Consider the following 18,458-nt stretch of genomic DNA (forward strand, 5'->3'; position numbering starts at 1 on the left):
CAAAGGGAACAAGTGTCATTTTTATGTTTTCAGTGAAGGTATAAAAGGAACTAAAACAATGAGTCAGCCATGCTGATTGAGTTGAAATGCACTAGAAAGGAAAGCACATCTCAATTAAACTCAGTTAGCTATTCAGTGCTCAGCAGCCTCATTAACAGTAGCTGCCTACATGATCATCCTCAATGTAGGTCATGGGGCTACCTCTTATTTTACATTTCCAGTAGCTTAACACATAGCTTGTCTGAGGCAGACCGCATGGGAAGAAAAGAGACATTTTGAATGATGTCTTCAACTTGGGCAGGTGGTTCAGAAAGTTGGGGTTTTCTGTGTTTATACGCCAATGAGCCTAGCATCATGAGGCTAGCCTGGCCCAACATGATAAGATTTTTTAGATTCAGAACCAAAAGACTAAAATCCATTTACCCCAACCTTTAACTAATTATCACAGCCCAGAGCCATAATACAGAGGGACTGGCAGTTTGACTGTTCTCTGCCTCTGAGCCATGAGACTCAGAGAGCCCTCCTTCCTAATTTGCAGGAAAAAGAGACGCTCAAGCCTCATGCTTCAGGCTACTGATAGACTGAGAATTCTATTGAGGCATGGTGCACCTTTATTTCCTGTAGCCTCATCCTGCCCAGCTGTCCACATGACACCCCCTCCTCCCAGGTCTGAGCTCTTTTGGAAGGCCTTGTACAGCTTGCTCTTTCTTAAGCTGAGTTGCTCTGACACTTCCTCCCCACACGTAATGAAGACACAGACCTTGTGTGAGGTGGTTCCCAGGTAAGGGGTAAGAACCAGGATTTTGTTTCCTTCTACCACAAACTTTGAATACTGAAATAACGTAAGCCTATGATTTAGTGTCATTCTCAGATTTCATGTGCTGGCTAAGAGCCATATTTCCTGTCTCAAGAGCTTTTGGGGTTCTCAGCCTGGGCTTCTCATCAAGATCTCTAGAGGAGACTTCATTTCTATTGATTCAATTTTAATTAGTCGAAGCGGGGCCCAGAGAGTGACAGCGTGTGAAAGTTCCCCATCTGATTTCCACACTGCCAGAGTTAAGCAATCCTTGCTTACGTGTTAGCATTTAGTTTTATGCAAAATGTCCAGAAGGGAAACTGAATTCACTTCTAAACCCTGATTGAGGCTGGGGCATGACTCTGAGAAAGTAATTTCCTTTTGGCTACCTATCACAGCTCCAAAGGGGAAGAAATCTCTTGCTTTTTTACATCATATGTGGCTACCTTGAAAAGGGGTATTTTCTTGTTTAACATTTGCTTAGTTATTTTCATTCTGACACTATCTGAGGCAATGCCATTATCCGTTCAAATAGTGAAATGGTTTTTAAATGACATTGATTCCATTTAGCACCTCCTAAATCATGTGCTTTAGTCTGTTAGTGCTGCTGAAACAAAATACTATAGACTGAGTAATTTATAAAGAAAAAATGTTGTTGTTGTAGTTGTTGTTGTTTTTAATTTCTCACAGATCTGGAGGCTAGAAATCCAAGATCAAGATGCTAGCATTTGGTGCCTACTGGGGGCCAGAGCCATTGTGTATGTGTGTCAGTACTAGGGCTTGAACTCAGGACCTGGGCACTGTCCCTTAGCTTTTTTACTCAAAACTATCACTCTATTAGCTCCACTTCCAGCTTTTTTGTTGGAAATACAAGTCTCACAGACTTTCCTGTCCAACCTGCCTTCAAACCACTGTCCTTAGATCTCAGCCTCCAGAGTGGCTAGGATTACAGGTATCAGTCACCAACATCCATCTGTGAGGACTTTTCTAATGGGCCTTCATGGCAGAAGGCAGAAAAGTGAACAAGGGCCCAACAATGTGAAAGTCTCTTTTCTTGATAAAGGCTCGTGTCCCATTCATGAGAGAGAAGCCCTAATGACCCTAAAAGAAACAAACCTCTTTCAAAATACTATTGCATTGCATGAAGTTTCCACATGAATTTTGGGGTACATATTCAGACTATGGCTTTGGGGACATGATCTCTCCCAAGGAAGGAGTAAGGAAATTTTAAAATAATTCTAGAATTGCTTGTACTTCTTACCAAAGTTCAGAATTGCCTAATATAATCTTATTTCTTTGTATTTAATTTCTCTTGTGTTTAAGTTTTCTCTTTTTGTCAGTCCTTAGGTTTAAACACAGGTTGCTAAGTAGGTGCTCTACTACTTGAGCTACCCTAAGCTCTGCTAGCTTTAGCAACTTTTATAATAGGGTCTCACATTTCTTTCCCCAGGCCAGCCTAAGCTTTCATCCTTGTATTCATACTTCCCACACAGCTTGGGGGATAGGTATGAACCCTCATACCCAGCTTATTGTTTGAGATGGGAGTCTTCCTAAATCTGCTTAGGCTGTCCTCCAAATCTATCCCTTCCAATTTGCTGGGTTTATAAATGTGAACTACTATGCTCAGCCCAAGATAAGTTAACTTTAACTTAAATTTTACTACTATTATTTTTATGTAGCTAGACATTGAACTCGGAGCTTAGTGCATGCCAGGCAAGCGTTCTACTTCTGAGCTACATCGCTAGCCCCAATTTTAAATTTAAATCCAATTAAAATTTTCCCTCTAGAGAAGAGGGTTGAAGTAGATCTGTCCTAGATAAAGACAGCACAAACTTGACACTTTCTGGGCTAAGTACCCTTAACTTGGCCTGGGTGGGAGTTAGTGATTCACTTTGAGGGGTGAAATTTGAGTCTAACCAGGCATGAATTGTGGCAAGAAATCTCTCTTGTTCTCAGTCCAGAAGTATTCTGTCTTTGAACACTTGGGTCTTGGAAGTACCTAGTAGTCTATCAATACTGGAGTGTTTTGGGTTTTACTTCTGGAAAGTAGACTTTGATGTCAGACACACCTAGGGTAAATACTGGCTCTCACCTTCCCTCTGTGGCTTTGGGCAGGTCCTTTAGTTTTTCTAAGCCTCATTTGTATCTACACACTGAAAGTAAAACTTGTCTGCTAGATTTGTTACTAAGGTAAAATATGAATTAGGTCTAAAAGATGTAAACTAGGATGTGGTACATTATAAATGCTCAGTTAGTGGAGAAGTGGTAGTTATTCATAACTAACTGTCACCATCAACATATATATCTGTGAGCACAAAACAACATAACAACCTCTTTTGTGTATTTGTGTTTGTGTGCCAATCCTGAGGCTTAAACTCAGGGCCTCAGTGCTGTTCTTGAACTTTTTGACTGGCATTCCACCACTTGAACCACAGCTCCATTTCTTGCGTTTTGTGGTTAATTGGAAATTAACCTGGCTGGCTTTGAACCACGATCCACAGATCTCAGCCTCCTGAGTAGATTTGACCCCCACGATACTCCTGCACCAATGGTTTTTCTGAGTTACAGGAAATCAGAGGTAGGCTCCCTGATTCTGAGATCCTTGCTCCTGGTAGGGCCTTGGTTTAATATATTTGTGTGTCAGTTCTTTCTCCAGTGCTAAACACTAAATGTCCCTGTGGGGAGAAAGAAGGCATTCTATGGAAGAGATTAATGCTATATCTAATTAGCCCAATTAGTCTCTGATTTCTTCCTCCTATTGTGAAATAGAACTAGATTTGCTTCAGCCAAAATAAATATCAATCCAAAAAAAAGTCAAGGTTTTTCTTTTTATATAAAGAAACTGAGAACAGGTTGGCACTAGTAGCTCATACCTATAATTGTATTTAAGAGACTGAAATTTGGAGGCTCATGGTTTGAAGTCATCTCAGGCAGAAAAGTTCACAAAATTCCATCTCCTAAATAATTAGCAAAAAGCTTGAATAGAGACATGGTTCAAGTGGTAGAATGCCAACTGAGAAAGCAAATCGTACAAGTAAGTACAAGACTCTGAGTTCATACGCCAGAAAGCAACTAAGAAAGAATAAAGAGAATTAGGTCATTTTGCATAAGGGGAGAGGTATAATATTTATTATCTTAAAAGTCAGTCATCTTGGGGCTGGGAATGTGGCTTAGTGGTAGAGTGCTTGCCTAGCATGCATAAAGCCCTGGGTTCAATTCCTCATTACCACATAAGCAGAAAAAAGCCGTAAATGGCACTGGTTCAAGTGATAGAGCACTTGCCTTGAGCACAGAAAGACTTAAGGACAGTCCCTAGGCCCTGAGTTCAGACCCCAGGACCTGCCAAAAAAATAAAGTCAGTCATCTCTAAAGCCTTTCATTATATTCCCATAACTATTATTTATTCTGTTTGGCTAATGCTATGCTTTGAATTCTTATCATGGTAAATAGATGTGTTTGGAAGCTGAATTCCTTAAAGCACTGTGGTATGGAAAAGAAAGCCAACATAAACAAGACATGTTTCAAGGCTATTATTATTTCCTTTCAAAAATGCATTCGGACTTATGTAAGTGCAGAGCGTGGGTAGGTGAGATAAAAACCTCGCTAACAAGTTCTTAAAGTACACCGACCACTGAAATCCGTCACTGATCATGAAGTCTAGGAGTCCCTGATGCTGTATCTGGAGACCCTCCTGTGCATATGCTATGTGCTAGCAAAGTAGTTTTGTAGTACTATTTGAAAACGCACAGTAGAAAATTCTAGAAAGGCTCAGTGACAACATTAAAGGTTCCAGCAGACAAAGTGAGAATAGGAAAGATGTAAGGTATGACTTTTTTGTTTGTTTTGGCTTTTGCCTTACATGTGTTTATCATCCGGTTGACATGAAAACAATAAATACATTACACATAAAAACAATGGCAGGCTGAGCACTAGTAGCTCACACTGATAACCCTAACTACTCAGGCGGCTGAGGATCACAGTTCAAAGCCAACCTGGACAGGAAAACTGTGAGACTCTTATCTCCAAGTAACCACCAGAAAATCAGAAGTGGGGAGTGATAGTTAGCCTTGAGTAAAAAAGCTTAGGAACAGCACACAGGTCCTGAGTTCGAGCCCCATGACCAAAAAAATAAAAAAGACAGCTATAATTCATAGTTACAAATGGTTTTCATACAAATTGAGCCTAAGAGGATTGAAGAGAAGTTATGGAGGAATGAGGAGGAGTCAGTTGCTGTAAGGCTCTGTAAATGGAAGGCAAACGTAGGGAGTGGCCCAGTGGGAAAGGAGGAGCAGACCATAGCACAGAATGTCCCGCTAAGCAGCAGGGCCTGGAACAGGGGCTCGAATTGAAGGATAGAGAGGAGGATGCTGATGGTGGGTGGGAAGAGCCAGCTTCTCCAGCTGATTCACATAGAATCTGGTAGAATTGATTCTGTTGCTTGTGAAATTAACAGTGGAGGGAGGGGTGTTAATGAGGTTATAACTCGGGGCCCTGCACTTGCTAGAGCTGTCCCCAGCCTTTTGCCGCCCTTATTTCTTTAATAGGGCTTTAATGTATGTCAGGCTGGCCTGGACTGCTAACACTCACTCATGTAGCTAGGATGACAAGTGTCCACTATTGTGTTCAGCTATTGACTGAGATGGGGTTGGGTCTTGTGTTCATGTCCAGACTGTCCTTAAACTTTGATCAAGCCAGCCTCTACTTCTCAAGTAGCGAGGATTACAGATGTGAACTTCCAGTGTTGTGAAATAATTCTATTTTGTGAATTTGTGTGTTCTAATTACCAGATATACCTAAATGGTATATGATTTCTATCTATCTATCTATCATCTATCTATATCTTTCCTACCCCTCATCTCTTGTTCTGCATTCTACTTCTTTCCCTCACTTAACTTGATAATTAGGCACTGGTGGCTCACGCCTGTAATCCTAGCCACTCAAGAGGCTGAGATCTGAGGATCATGGTTCAAAGCCAGCCCAGGCAGGAAAACTGGAAGTGGTGCTGTGGCTCAAGCGGTAGAGCACTCGACTTGAGCTGAAGAGGGCAGGGACAGCACCCAGGCCCAGAGTTCATAGCCCCACAACCAACCGACCAACTGACCGACCGACACACACACACACACACACACACACACACACACACACACACACACACACACACACACACACACACACACACACACACACACACACACACAAGATCCTAGAGAAATGCCTGCTTTTTAAATTAAATATGACTAGCTTGTCCTCCCTTGCTCAGTTTCTGTTTGGATCTTTGGTTCTTCCTTGCTCAGTCATCGCCGTGAATCTTCTGAATGTCCTAGGGGACTGCACATGGTGAACCTGGTGATCCAGTTCCATGGTTGTTCATTAACTTGACAGAATACCATTGCCCAAGCATGTCCTGATCCTATTAGCATTGTACTTTTTCCAGCTTTGTCTTAGTTCCAGCTGCAACAAAATCGATTGTGTGGCTGAAGTAATAGACATTTATTTTCTGTAGTTCTGAGGAGGGAGGAAGTACATGATAAGACTCCAGGGAGATTCCTTGTCTGGTGAGGACCACATGCAGGTTGATAAAGCTCAAGCCTCTTCCTGCTGAGTCCTCACATGGTGGGAAGGACCAGCAGCTTTCCAGGGCCTCCAGAGGGTTCTGCCCTCATGATCCGATCATCTCCCAGCACCCCTACCTCCTAGTCCCTTCATAGTGGGAGGGGGGGAGAGGAAGGGGGGACAAGACCGCAACATGAATTTGGGAACACAGGTATTGAAGGAGAAAATGTAAACCTGGGTAGGAAGTAACCCAAAGAAAGCAACCCAAAAGACCACGCAGACAGAAGTCAAGTAGAAGGAAAGATTTATTGCCAGCAGAGCTGACAAGGCCAACTTCTCATGAGGAAAGGGAGAAAATGGCACTCTCTGGCTCCTTAGAGACCCCTTTTATATCAGGGGCGGAAGTGGGCGGTGCCTCACCTGCTGCGCAGGCGCTGCCATCCAGGGCAGCGATTAGGCCTGCAAAGGGGGCGTTTCCTTACAGGTATCCCAACTAACTATGGCATGTGTGTACACATTTGAGAAGCTGAAATATTGACATGTGCCTAGCAACATACTAGTTCTTAGAAGTTGGTCTACAGATTAGCAAATGTTGAGACATGATTGGACATTTGGCTGGGAGGAGATTATATTAAAAACGGCTCATGCCAGGTGCCAGTGGCTCATGCCTGTCGCCTAGCTACTCAGGAGGCTGAGATCTGAGAATTGCAGTTCAAAGCCAGCCCAGACAGGAGTCTGTGAGACTCTTATATCCAACAAACCAGCAAAAAGCTGGAAGTAGAGGTATGACTGACATAGTAGAGTGCTAGCCTTGAGCAAAAAAGCTAAATGCACCCAACCCCTGAGTTCAAGCCCTATATTGTGCCACACACACACACACACACACACACACACACACACACACTCCTCTTGATTTACCACTGTTTTCAAATTTGAATGACCAAAATAATGTATGTGGGAACTCAAGGCTTCTTAGTGTTCCTTGCTGACCTGCTCTGACAGACTTGCCTTCATGCTAACTCAGGAGTTGATTTCTGATTCCAGATTGCAGAGGGCATGGCGTACATCGAGAGGAAGAACTACATCCATCGTGACCTACGGGCAGCGAACGTCCTGGTGTCTGAGTCACTGATGTGCAAGATTGCAGATTTTGGCCTGGCTCGAGTCATAGAGGACAACGAGTACACAGCAAGGGAAGGTGCGCGTGCGCGTGCGCGTGCGCGTGCGCGAGGACTGTCTTTCAGTCTCTTCCTTTGATGGTTTTTTGCTTTCTTAACAAAGCAATTACATCATCATTGCCTGCAGGAAAATTTCCTTAGCACAATTATTCAGTGTACTAGCATTGTCTATTATTGTCTTGTTACAATAATAGTTTTGTTTTAAGATGATGTACAGAGGGGTTACAGTTACATTAACCAGGTAATGAGTACATTTCTTTTAGACACTGTCACCCCTTCCCTCCCTGTAAAGGTTTTTCCCTCCCATCTCCACTTACAAGTTATACAGTTTATGTTCAGCATAGTGTTGAATAGCACTGCTGCATTTGTTCACCCTTTGTCCCTTCATTGCTGTGCCCTCTCCTTTGCCCTCCTGCAATAATAGTTGTGGCATTTTTTTGTTATTGTGGTTGTTGTTGTTTTGGCCATCGTGGGGCTTAAACTCTGGGCCTGGGCACTGTCCCTCAACTCTTCAGTTCAAGGTGAATGCTCTACCACTTGAGCCATAGCACCACTTCCGGTTTTCTGGTGGTTAATTGGAGATAAGAGTCTCATGGACTTTCCTGCCCACAATCCTCAGATCTTAGCCTCCTGAGTAGCTAGGATTACTGGCGTGAGCCATGGGGCCTGACTGGGTTTTTTTGTTTGTTTATTTTTTGGTTTTTGGTTTTTTTCCCCCCAAGTTATCTTTAGTCTGCAACAGTGGTTCATACCTGTAATCATAGCTACTCAGACTGAGATCTGAGGGTCATGATTTGAAGCCAGCTTGGCAGAAAAGTCTGAGACTCTCATCTCCAATTAATCAGCACAAAACTAAAAGTGGAGCTGTGGTTCAAGTTCAGTGTGCCAGCCTTGAGTTAAAAAAGCTCAGGAACAGCACCTAGGCCCTGAATTCAAGCCCCAAGAGTGGTACAGGAAGAAAAGGAAGAGGAGGGGAGGGGAGGGGAGGGGAGGGGCAGAAGGGAAGGGAAGGGAAGGGAAGGGAAAGGAAGGGAAGGGAGAAGTATGAAGGCCTCACACTCATAACTTTTCTGCTTGAGATGCCTAAGTCAGAGTCACATGTCATCTTCTTCCTCAGGTGCTAAGTTCCCCATTAAGTGGACGGCTCCTGAAGCCATCAACTTTGGATGCTTCACTATCAAGTCGGATGTTTGGTCCTTTGGGATTCTCCTGTATGAAATTGTCACCTATGGGAAGATCCCCTACCCAGGTATGGCTACTTAACTGCTTCCATGCAGGTGGTCTTTATGAGGAAATAGTCAAGCTGTGTGAGGCTTTTAAGAAACCAAATAGTTCCATCTGCCAAAAGCAAAGAATAAATAAGTATACCAAAACTTGACTTTCACTGTGTTTTGTGGCAATGGCTCTAAAATATACTTCGAATTGCTTTCAAATCTTCTTGACCTTCTCTTTGGTCGTGCATAGCTCTCTCACTAATGAGTCCCGCCAGTTAGTTACTCAGTACCTAGAGCAGTGCCAGCACTGTTGTACTGCTGTAAGTGTTGAGATGAGTCAGGATTTGACATAGGTGCCCCTGACACAGGAAGAAACCAATGCAAAAACGAGGACTTCCAGAGCCTTCTAATTGATTTTGGAACCGAGCGGATTTTTTTTCTGGTTTGTCTAGTTGATTTTGTTGGTGGTACTAGGATTTAAACTCAGTGCCTTATACCTGCTAGAGTAGGCCTTCTGCCATCGGAGCCATGTCTCCAGCCCTGGAATTGAATTATGGAGTCTCTCTTCCTCTTTAAGAAATAAGTGCCTGTTTTCAGTAACAGATGCTTCTGATTTTCAACTTACCAGTATCCATGGGGGCATCATTCATGACCTCCAGATTCCCCCATACCCAAGCTGAAGGGAGCTACATTCTGTCCCCTTCACCCACACTCATGGTAAGAAGGGATTTTTCCCCAGTCCTTCATGAATGTCTGACTTTCCACAAAATCTACAGATAAACTGAATGTAAATCATTCCTTCATTTAAAAATTATCTAACAGGGCTGGGAATGTGGCTTAGTGGTAGAGTGCTTGCCTAGCATGCATGAAGTCCTGGATTCAATTCCTCAGCACCATATAAACAGAAAAGACCAGAAGTGGCACTGTGGCTCAAGTGGTAGAGTGCTAGCCTTGAGTCAAAGAAGCTCAGGGACAGTGCCAGGCTGGCCAAAAAAAAAAATTATCTGAGGACTGGTATGTAGTTCCATGGTTATGAAGGATGTGCAAGGCCCTGACTTCAATTGCCAGCACCAACAAAAATAAATAACTATAAACAACAACAACAACAAAAAACATAAAACCATCTGAGCAGGCCAGGTACTCTCAAGACTCTAGAGATGCAGTCATCTCAGTCCCTGCCTATGAGAGCTACTGGTAGGGAGAGATGGGTGCTCTACAGACCTTAGCTGTGGGTGGGGTGGGATGCTGGGGAGAGTGTGTGCCTGGGCTCTGGGGCTAATGAGTATTGAGGAAGAGAGGGTGAAGAAGCTACTGGTTTTATCTAGTGGTCCTTGTAGTAGCCAGGGGCTCAAAGACATGATGGACAGAGTCTCCAGACCTGAATGTCCCATGGTGGTACTAGCTAGTACCTGGGGTTGGACCACAGGAGTAGGAGGCCAGCACAATTTTGGTTTCAGTGAGTACTCAGTAGATGGATGGATGGATGGATGGATGGATGGATGGATGGATGGATGACCCATCCACCTAGGCCATTTAGTTGGAGACAGGCTCTGTGCTGTGGATGAGAAAGCAGGCCAGTGTGGGAGGTCAACTTGGGGCTAGTGTGTGTCAAGAGCTCTGTGCCACAGGAGATTGGTGTAAGTATAGGTGGAAAGCAGGGAGCTTGGGGGACAGAGCAGAGCTGTGGTGGACATGTATTGGTTGCTCCCCACTGTGCTACAAGAATGGCTACACACCAGCTAGAATGGGACCATCTGGGGCAGAACAACTTTGGGTAGTGCCTGCATTGGGCTGAGGGCCCCAGAGAATTTTATATTCTGACTGTCCCTACAGTAGGTGCTAAAGTTAGTGAACTCATACAACAAAGTGGCGAAGTGTTGGGTGTGGGTGTGTGTGCGCGTGCGCGCGTGCATGTGCCTGCGTATATGTATGCAGTTCTAGAGCACATGTGTATGCAGTACTAGAGCATGAACTCAGGGGCTGATCACTGTGCCTGAACATTTTTTCTCAAGGCTAGCATTCCACTACTTGAGTCATAGCTCCACTTCCGGCTTCTTGTTGGTTAACTGGAGATAAGAATCTCATTGACTTTCCTGACTAGGCATGCTTCAAACCATGATCCTCAGATCATAGCCTCTTAAGTAGCTAGGATTACAGGTGTGAGCCACCAGTGCCTGGCCAAGAAATATATTTCAACCTTTCTGTCTGTCTTCGTGTATCTATAGCTCAATCATTTATGTCTATATCTATAGTTAGATCTATTTATACTGAGAAAAAGATTAAATTTCCACATTATATGTGTAATCTGATATCTGATAAATATATAACATGATAATATGTAACATGCATGGTGAGTTATAAATGATGCTCAGTTGAGGCCTCTAAAGCTCAAAGAAAACAATTTAGCTGCTGGAGGGTAGCTGCACTGCTTCCAGACTAGATCCCTGTGCCTTGTAAGACCTTCTCCTCACTCACTGTGCCCAGTGGTCAGAATCTGAAAAGGTTTGAGTTGAAAAATCATGAAAAATATGAAAGAAACCAGATGCTAGTGGCTAATGCTTATAATGCTAAGATCTGAGAATCACAGTTTGAAGCCAGCCCAGACAGGAAAAACCATGAGATTCTTGTCTTCAATTAACCACCAAAAAGTCAGAAGTGGAGCTGTGGCTCAAATGGTAGAGTTTCAGCCTTAGCCTTGATCTAAAAAGCCTAGGCCCTAATTCATACTCCTATATCAGAAGGAAAGAGGGAGAAAAGGAGGAAGAAAGTGAGGGGGAAGGAAGGAAGGAAGGAAGGAAGGAAGGAAGGAAGGAAGGAAGGAAGGAAGGAAGGGAGGGAGGGAGGGAGGGAGGGAGGGAGAGAGGGAGGAAGGGAGGGAGGGAGGGAGGGAAGGAGAGAAGAAGAAAGGGAGGAGGAGGGAGGGAGGGAGAGACTAGAGTAAGAAAATGATAATTACAAAAAGGATTGCTTTGTCCGTTCCCATTTTGCTTGTTCTTTATAAGGATTGGGCATGGAGCTACCTAACAATTTCTACTCCAGAACCTCCTAGGAATGGCATCGTAGTTGCTGCCCTGTGTGTCTGTTTATTTCACTCAGCACAGTGTCCTCTAGGTTCATCCATGACATGACATGTTTTCACACTGAGCCTTTCTCCTCACTCCTCGCGTCCTGTCCCAAGCAACTTGCACCCTTGCTGGGCCTGGTGTCCAGGCATGGAGCTCTTCTGCTCCGTTTGTCTTAGTCTATTTCCAGTGGTTCAAAGAAAATGTTGCACCTGGGTAACTTGTAAAGGAGAGAGACTCACCTGGAAGCTGAGATGCCCAGGAGCATCTGCTCAGCGTCCAGTGAGGGCCTAGTGCAACTTTATAACATGATGAAAAGCAGAAGGGCGAGCAGGCGCATGCAGAACAGAGCAGGAGGGGCAGCCTGGCTTTTTGACAGTCAGGCTGCTGGAAACTAATGTCAAGAGAAAGGCTCCAATCTCCCTTAACCTAACCATCTATTAAAGCACCTCTCAGCACTGTCACAATGGTGGTCCTAAGTCAACAGGAGTTTTAGTGGGGAGGAGGGAAGATGGGCACACCATATTCATACCATAACCCACTTTCTCCACTGTTGACCAAGACTCTGCCAGGCAGCCTGTGGCAGCTGGCTTCACTCTCTCTTGTGGGGTTCTGGCCATCGCTGGGCCTTCCCAGGATGTGTTGGGGATGAGCCTTCCTGTTCTACCCTCTGTTGCCCCTCTCTGCTGGCACACCAGGGACATTTTCTTCCTCTCCATTCAGACCACTTCTGCCTGCGATTGCCAGGTGCCTCTTAGTTTCATCACAGGCAGAGCTGAAGTTTCTATTTCTGTTCTTTTTTGTTGTTGTGGGGTGAGTTATGTGGGGGGAAAATTGGAGGTGAGGCCAAACGTCCTCATTTCAAAACTATGATTATATTTTTAACATGAATTTTAAATGTTAAAAAGAGGAGTCTCTATTGTTGTTGGAATTTTTGTTTTTCTTTGCCCCTAAAAAGGTCTTGTGGTTTAAAATAGACGAAATGCTCAGAATCATGATGTCTTCCCCCATATTCACCTCCAGTACTGGGGCTTGAACTCAGGCCCTGGGGGCTGTGTCTGAACTTTTTTACTCAAGGCTTGGTGCTCTGTCACTTGAGTCATACATAGTCCTACTTCTTGTTTTTTAGTGGTTAAAACTAAGAGTATCATAGACATTCCTGACTTGGCTAGCTTTGAACCTGGATCCTCAAATCTTGGTCTCCTGAGTAGCTAGGATTAGAAGCATGAGCCACCAGCACCTAACTAAGGTCTTTCTTCTGAGAGCGTATTCTGACCTTTTATACAGCTGGGAGTTCTTAAGAAAGGAAGTAAAGGAAATCCCCAACCAAGTATGCAGATCCAGTTGGTACTGATGTCATCGTGAATGTCATCTCCTTCTCCTCCAGGATACCCACACATCACCCTTTGGTAGTGCATTAATACAAACTGACATTCCTATGGAAATTGATCCAGGCAAGCTTGTTTAGTTACAAGAATCAAAATGCGCATAATTTTATGCAGATCAGAACTCCAAATAAAAACATGATGTAGCTGGGTGCAAGGGGCTCAAGCTTATAAACCTACTCAGGAGGCTGAGATCTGAGGATTCAGTTCAAAGCCAGCTAGCTCAGAAAAGCCTGTGAAACTCTTAGCTCCAATTAACCACCAAAAAAAACCAGATGTGGAGCTGTGGCTCCAGCCTTGAGCACAGAAGCTAAGGGACAGTGCCCAGGCCCTGAGTTCAAGCCCCAGTACTGGCAAAAACAACAATAAAAATGAAACAAAACACTAACTTGTTGATTTTGTCCTACTATTTGAAAAACACTGATTATAGAATAAGCACTTTTAAAGGTTCTACTTTAATTCTGGTAAAGCCATTTGCCTAAAGTGACTCTTTTAGAATTTTTTCAGTGACAAGTGAAGATGAAATTTGTCTCAATAGAAAGAAAGGGCTTGAGATGAATGAGTTTCTCTTCTGTTCCAGATAGCACATATCTTCTGCATGAAATAAAGTCTTGTAGAGAAGCTCACAAGCCTACACAAAGGGGAAGGGACAAAATATGTAAAGGTACACTAGTAGCTGCTCAAACCGCTAAATGAGCACAGTTCCTTCCTTGTGACATTTTAATAATGCAGGACAATGTTATTAGTCAAATGATCCCTATTCCCTTAAAGCATTTCTCAGTGTGAGAACTTGACAGTTCAGCCTGAGATATTAGGTGGGCTTAGGAGCCTCTTCCTTCTATTTATTTATTTATTTATTTATTTATTTATTTATTTATTTATTTATTTATTTATTTATTGCTGGGCATGGGTGCTGTCCCTCAGCTCTTCAGCTCAAGGCTAGTGCTCTACCACTTGAGCCACAGTGCCACTTCTGGCTTTTTCTGCTCATGTGGTACTGAGGAATCGAACCCAGGGCCTCATACATGCAAGGCAAGCACTCTGCCACTGAGCCACCTTCCCAGCCCCCCTCTTCCATTTAAGCACCTCATTCCCCTCAAGGGATGTTGAAAATATGCAAATTCCACTTGCATTGTGAACTTTGACTCTAGTTAGGTACTGAAGACAGAAACAATTTAATGACTGAGACAAACTATGAGTTGCCTCCCCCTTTCTGCTTCTCAATATCTTGTTCATAAGAGATAAAGTATATCACAGGTGACCTGGCACATACTACAGACAGATGTCCTGCGGATGACCCAAAATATGATTCATTTCTAAGTGAATGCTGAGTGTGTATCTATTTGGCAATATTACCAGCTCAATTCAGGTACTTGAAGATGCTGGATTTAAGTAAATTGATAATGGAAGACCAAATTTAAAAATTACATTGGTGACTGGGTGCCGAGGCTCACACCTGTAATCCTAACTACTCAGGAGGCTGAGATCTGAGGATCGCAGTTCAAAGCCAGCCTGGGCAGCAAAGTCCATGAGACTCTTATCTCCAATAAACCACTCGAAAACCAGAAGTGGTACTGTGGCTCAAGTGGGAAGGCACTCACCTTGAGCTGAAGAGCTGAGGGACAGCGCCCAGGCTGGGTTCAAGCCTCAGACTGGCCAAAAAAAAAATAAATCGTGAACGGATTTTGATGATTCACAGCTGAAATCCCCAGTAAGCTAAGATCTAGAGGATTGAGGTTTGAGGGCATCCTGGGAAGAAAAATCTTCTAGACTCTGTCTTCAAGATAACCAACAAAAAGTAGAGCTGGTGACATGGGTAATTAGTAGAGCACCACCCTAGAAATCAGCCAAATTATTGGTGCTGGTGGGCTTGGGAGAGATGGAAAAGAATGATGGGAGGAATGACACTGATCAAGGTGGATTGTGCTCAAAACTGGCATTTTGAATTGAAACCCTCTTGTACAACCACTTAAAGGTAATAAACTAAGTATTGACAGGAGAGTGATAGTTCATGTCTGCAATCTCAGTACTCTGGAGGTGGAGGCCAGAGGATCATGAGTTTGAGGCCTGCCTAGGTCACATAGTGAGATCCTCTGTGTGTGTGTGTGTGTGTGTGTGTGTGTTGTGTGTGTGTGTGTGTGTGTGTGTGTGTGTGTGTGTGTGTGTGTGTGTGTGCATGCCAGTACTGGGGGCTTGAACTAAACACTGTCCCTTAGTTTTGTCCCTTAGCACTCAAGGCTACCTGTCTACCACTTGCACCAGACCTCCACTTTTGGCTTTTTAGTGGTTAATTGAAGATAAGACTCTCACTGACTCACTGACTTTCCTGCCCAGACTAGCTTCCGAACTGCCATCCTCAAATCTCAGCCTCCTGAGTAGCTAAGACTATAGCAAAAGCCACCAGTGCCTGGCTTTCATTGTGATGCATTCTCTTCTTCAGTCATCTTATCTCCAAATACAGCCACATTCTGAGGGATTTGGGACTTTGATTTCAAGGTATACCCTGCGGAGAGTACACCTCAAACCATAATATACTCAATAATGCTTGTTTAGAAAACACTTTTATTAAAGAGTGATTTTTTAAGTGCTTGCAGGATATGAATAGCAAAAAGACCCTCTGATTGGTTTCTAAATAGCATGTGGTTTTTGGCCCTAGGGAGAACCAATGCAGATGTGATGACCGCACTGTCTCAGGGCTACCGGATGCCTCGCATGGAGAACTGCCCAGATGAACTCTACGAAATCATGAAAATGTGCTGGAAAGAAAAGGCCGAAGAGAGACCAACATTTGATTACCTACAGAGCGTCCTAGATGATTTCTATACTGCCACTGAAGGGCAGTATCAGCAGCAGCCCTAGCTATAGGGAGTAATGTCTCAGGATGAGATGAAGTAGCCATTCCCAATGGCTGGGGTCATCTGCACATCTGGCTGGGACCATCTGCACATAGGAGCTGAGTTTCTCAGGAAGACCATCCTGGTGTGGGAAAGCATTCTGTCCCTTTGGACTGATGCCCACTGAAATGCAGTTGCACTGTATCTCAGCTGGGCATTGCCTCCTGCCTGATCACCATCAGCCTTCTGAGGACAGAACAACTCTTCTCTCCAAAAAGGAACCCATGCTGAACATAATTAAGACATGTGACTCAAAAGTTCAGAGACCAGTGCAACAGATCCCCAGTACTAGCAGATCAAAACTCATCTATTAAGCAAAAAATAACCTCATGCATAGCATGACCCTTCTTTGCACTTCTTTGTGTTTTTCTCTATGCTTTGGCTTTTTTTTTTTAACTTACTAATCCAACCTGTTAGATTTTACAGGTAAAGTCAGCAGCTTAAAGATGTCTCCCTCAGATTTCAAGATTTTTGTTCTTTGGATTCCATTCCTTCTGTCTTGGAATTTGACAGTTACTATCGTAGGAGTTGATAAATCTGTTGGGCAGACTTCAGCAAGGACAATCTCTACAGGACAATCATTTATGTGCATTCACTAAGGCCAGGCCCCATTGTTCAGGGCTGCTAGCCAGGCTTCCCAAAAAGGAAAGAGCTCAGAAACTGCTCTGCTTGGCGAGGGAATGTTTTTAACCATCCAGCCTTTGAATTCCAGGATTTACTAAAGACTTTGGACAGTGTCCTTTAGAAGAACAATATGATCCTAATTTCTGCTGAACTTTGCAAAGTATAAACATTTCTTTCATTGCTTCAAATGATTTGAACATTATTTTAAGGATCAAATATTAATTTTAGTTGTACTCTAGAAAGTAAAAAAATAATAATAATTCTAGATTTGAGGCCCTTTTGTGATTTATCGATCATTTCTAGGTTGTTTATGTGTATGAGACTATTTATACCCAAGAATATGAAAAAAAGGTGACTCCAGAGGGCCCAGGAGCTAACACAGCAAGAGATGGAGAGGTCTTGTTTACTCGTTTTTTCTACTGGAAGCTCTGAATGACTGCAGTGACATTTCATTTCACTTACTCTCATATGTACAGACCTAATAATTCTATTTTTGATTTTGTTTTAATATACCTGGTCCAATAACATCTCAAACCTTTCTCTTGTGTGTGTGTTCAAAATTTTCAACAACTGTCAACACAGAAGTGAGTACTAATTGGTGGAGGCTTGTGTGGGGAGGTTATCGTTCTGTAAATTGTGGAAGTTCTCCCTCTACCCTTCTTGCTATCAAATTAGAGAACCAGGGAGTTGATGGCTCAGACTTCTGAGAGCCCCTTGAAAAGCACCAAATAAGATATACTTTCAGGGCTAGAGGCATGGCTCAGTGGTAACAACACCTGCCTAGCAAGTAGGAAGAAGAGTTCAAACCCCAGTATCAACATTTAAAAAAAAATTTTTTTAACCAATTAAAAAAAAAAAAAAGCCAGGCGCCGGTGGCTCACACCTGTAATCCTACTGAGTAGGATTAGGCAGGAAAGTCCCAGAAACTCTTATCTCCAATAAACCACTCAGAAAACCAGAAGTGGCGCTGTGGCTCAAGTGGTAGAGCACTCACCTTGAGCTGAAGGATAGTGCCCAAGCCCAGAGTTCAAGCCCCATGACCGACAAAAAAAAAAAAAAAAAGAAAAGAAAAGAAAAGGAAAAAAAGACTTGTTGGGCTGGGAAGATGGCTCAGTGGTAGAGTGCTGGCCTCGCATGTATGAGTCCCTGGGTTTGCTTCCTCAGCACCACATACACAGAAAAAGCCAGAAGTGGTGCTGTGCTTCAAGTGGTTGAGTGCTAGCCTTGAGCAAAAGCAGCTCAGGAACAGTGCCCAGGCCCTGAGTTCAAGCCCTAGAACTGGCAAAAAATAGAATAAAAAAAAAAAAGAGACTTGTTTTCAAAGGAGTATTGCAAGCACCACTAAAATCTTACTTTGGGCTTTAAGGTGCCTAGGAGAAAGAGTTTTTTCTCTAAATTTTAGTCTTTTTCTTGTATAATTGCTTTAAAATGTCATTTCTAAAGTATGAAAACATCCTTTCCAAAGTATTAAAATTCTCCATTCACAAAGATAGAATACTGTCACTGTGTAGTCTCTCATAGTTAGTTTTGCAGTGGTAAACAGCATACTTGATTTGTAATGGTCAAATTCCTGATCTCTATGCCCCTTGTTCACATTTTATTTCAGAATCACATGTATCATTCAGCTTGTGACATGGAGAGAGGTTGGAAAGGATCCCTGAGATTAAAAGTCTCTAGAGACTTACTAAAACTTTATCTTTACTTGTTCCGCTTTCCTCCAGTCTAGCTTCAATCAAGAGCCATCAGCAAAGT

General features: G+C 43.3%; 1 protein-coding gene across 2 annotated transcripts in view; it reads left to right on the forward strand.

The window, feature by feature from the left end:
* Lyn (LYN proto-oncogene, Src family tyrosine kinase) overlaps positions 1-17,240 on the forward strand; it is a 146,249-nt gene extending 129,009 nt beyond the window's left edge. For both annotated transcript variants that reach the window (XM_069990751.1, XM_069990752.1), the window contains exons 11-13: positions 7,394-7,547; positions 8,645-8,776; positions 15,845-17,240. In XM_069990751.1, coding sequence (XP_069846852.1) covers positions 7,394-7,547; positions 8,645-8,776; positions 15,845-16,047 — 489 coding nt within the window. In that variant the 3' untranslated portion in view covers positions 16,048-17,240. The remainder of the gene's footprint in view (positions 1-7,393; positions 7,548-8,644; positions 8,777-15,844) is intronic.
* The last annotated feature ends 1,218 nt before the right edge of the window (positions 17,241-18,458 follow it).

Source organism: Dipodomys merriami, unplaced genomic scaffold (assembly GCF_024711535.1).
Source record: "Dipodomys merriami isolate MVZ:Mamm:240054 unplaced genomic scaffold, mDipMer1.0.p SCAF_4, whole genome shotgun sequence".
NCBI lineage: Eukaryota > Metazoa > Chordata > Mammalia > Rodentia > Heteromyidae > Dipodomys > Dipodomys merriami.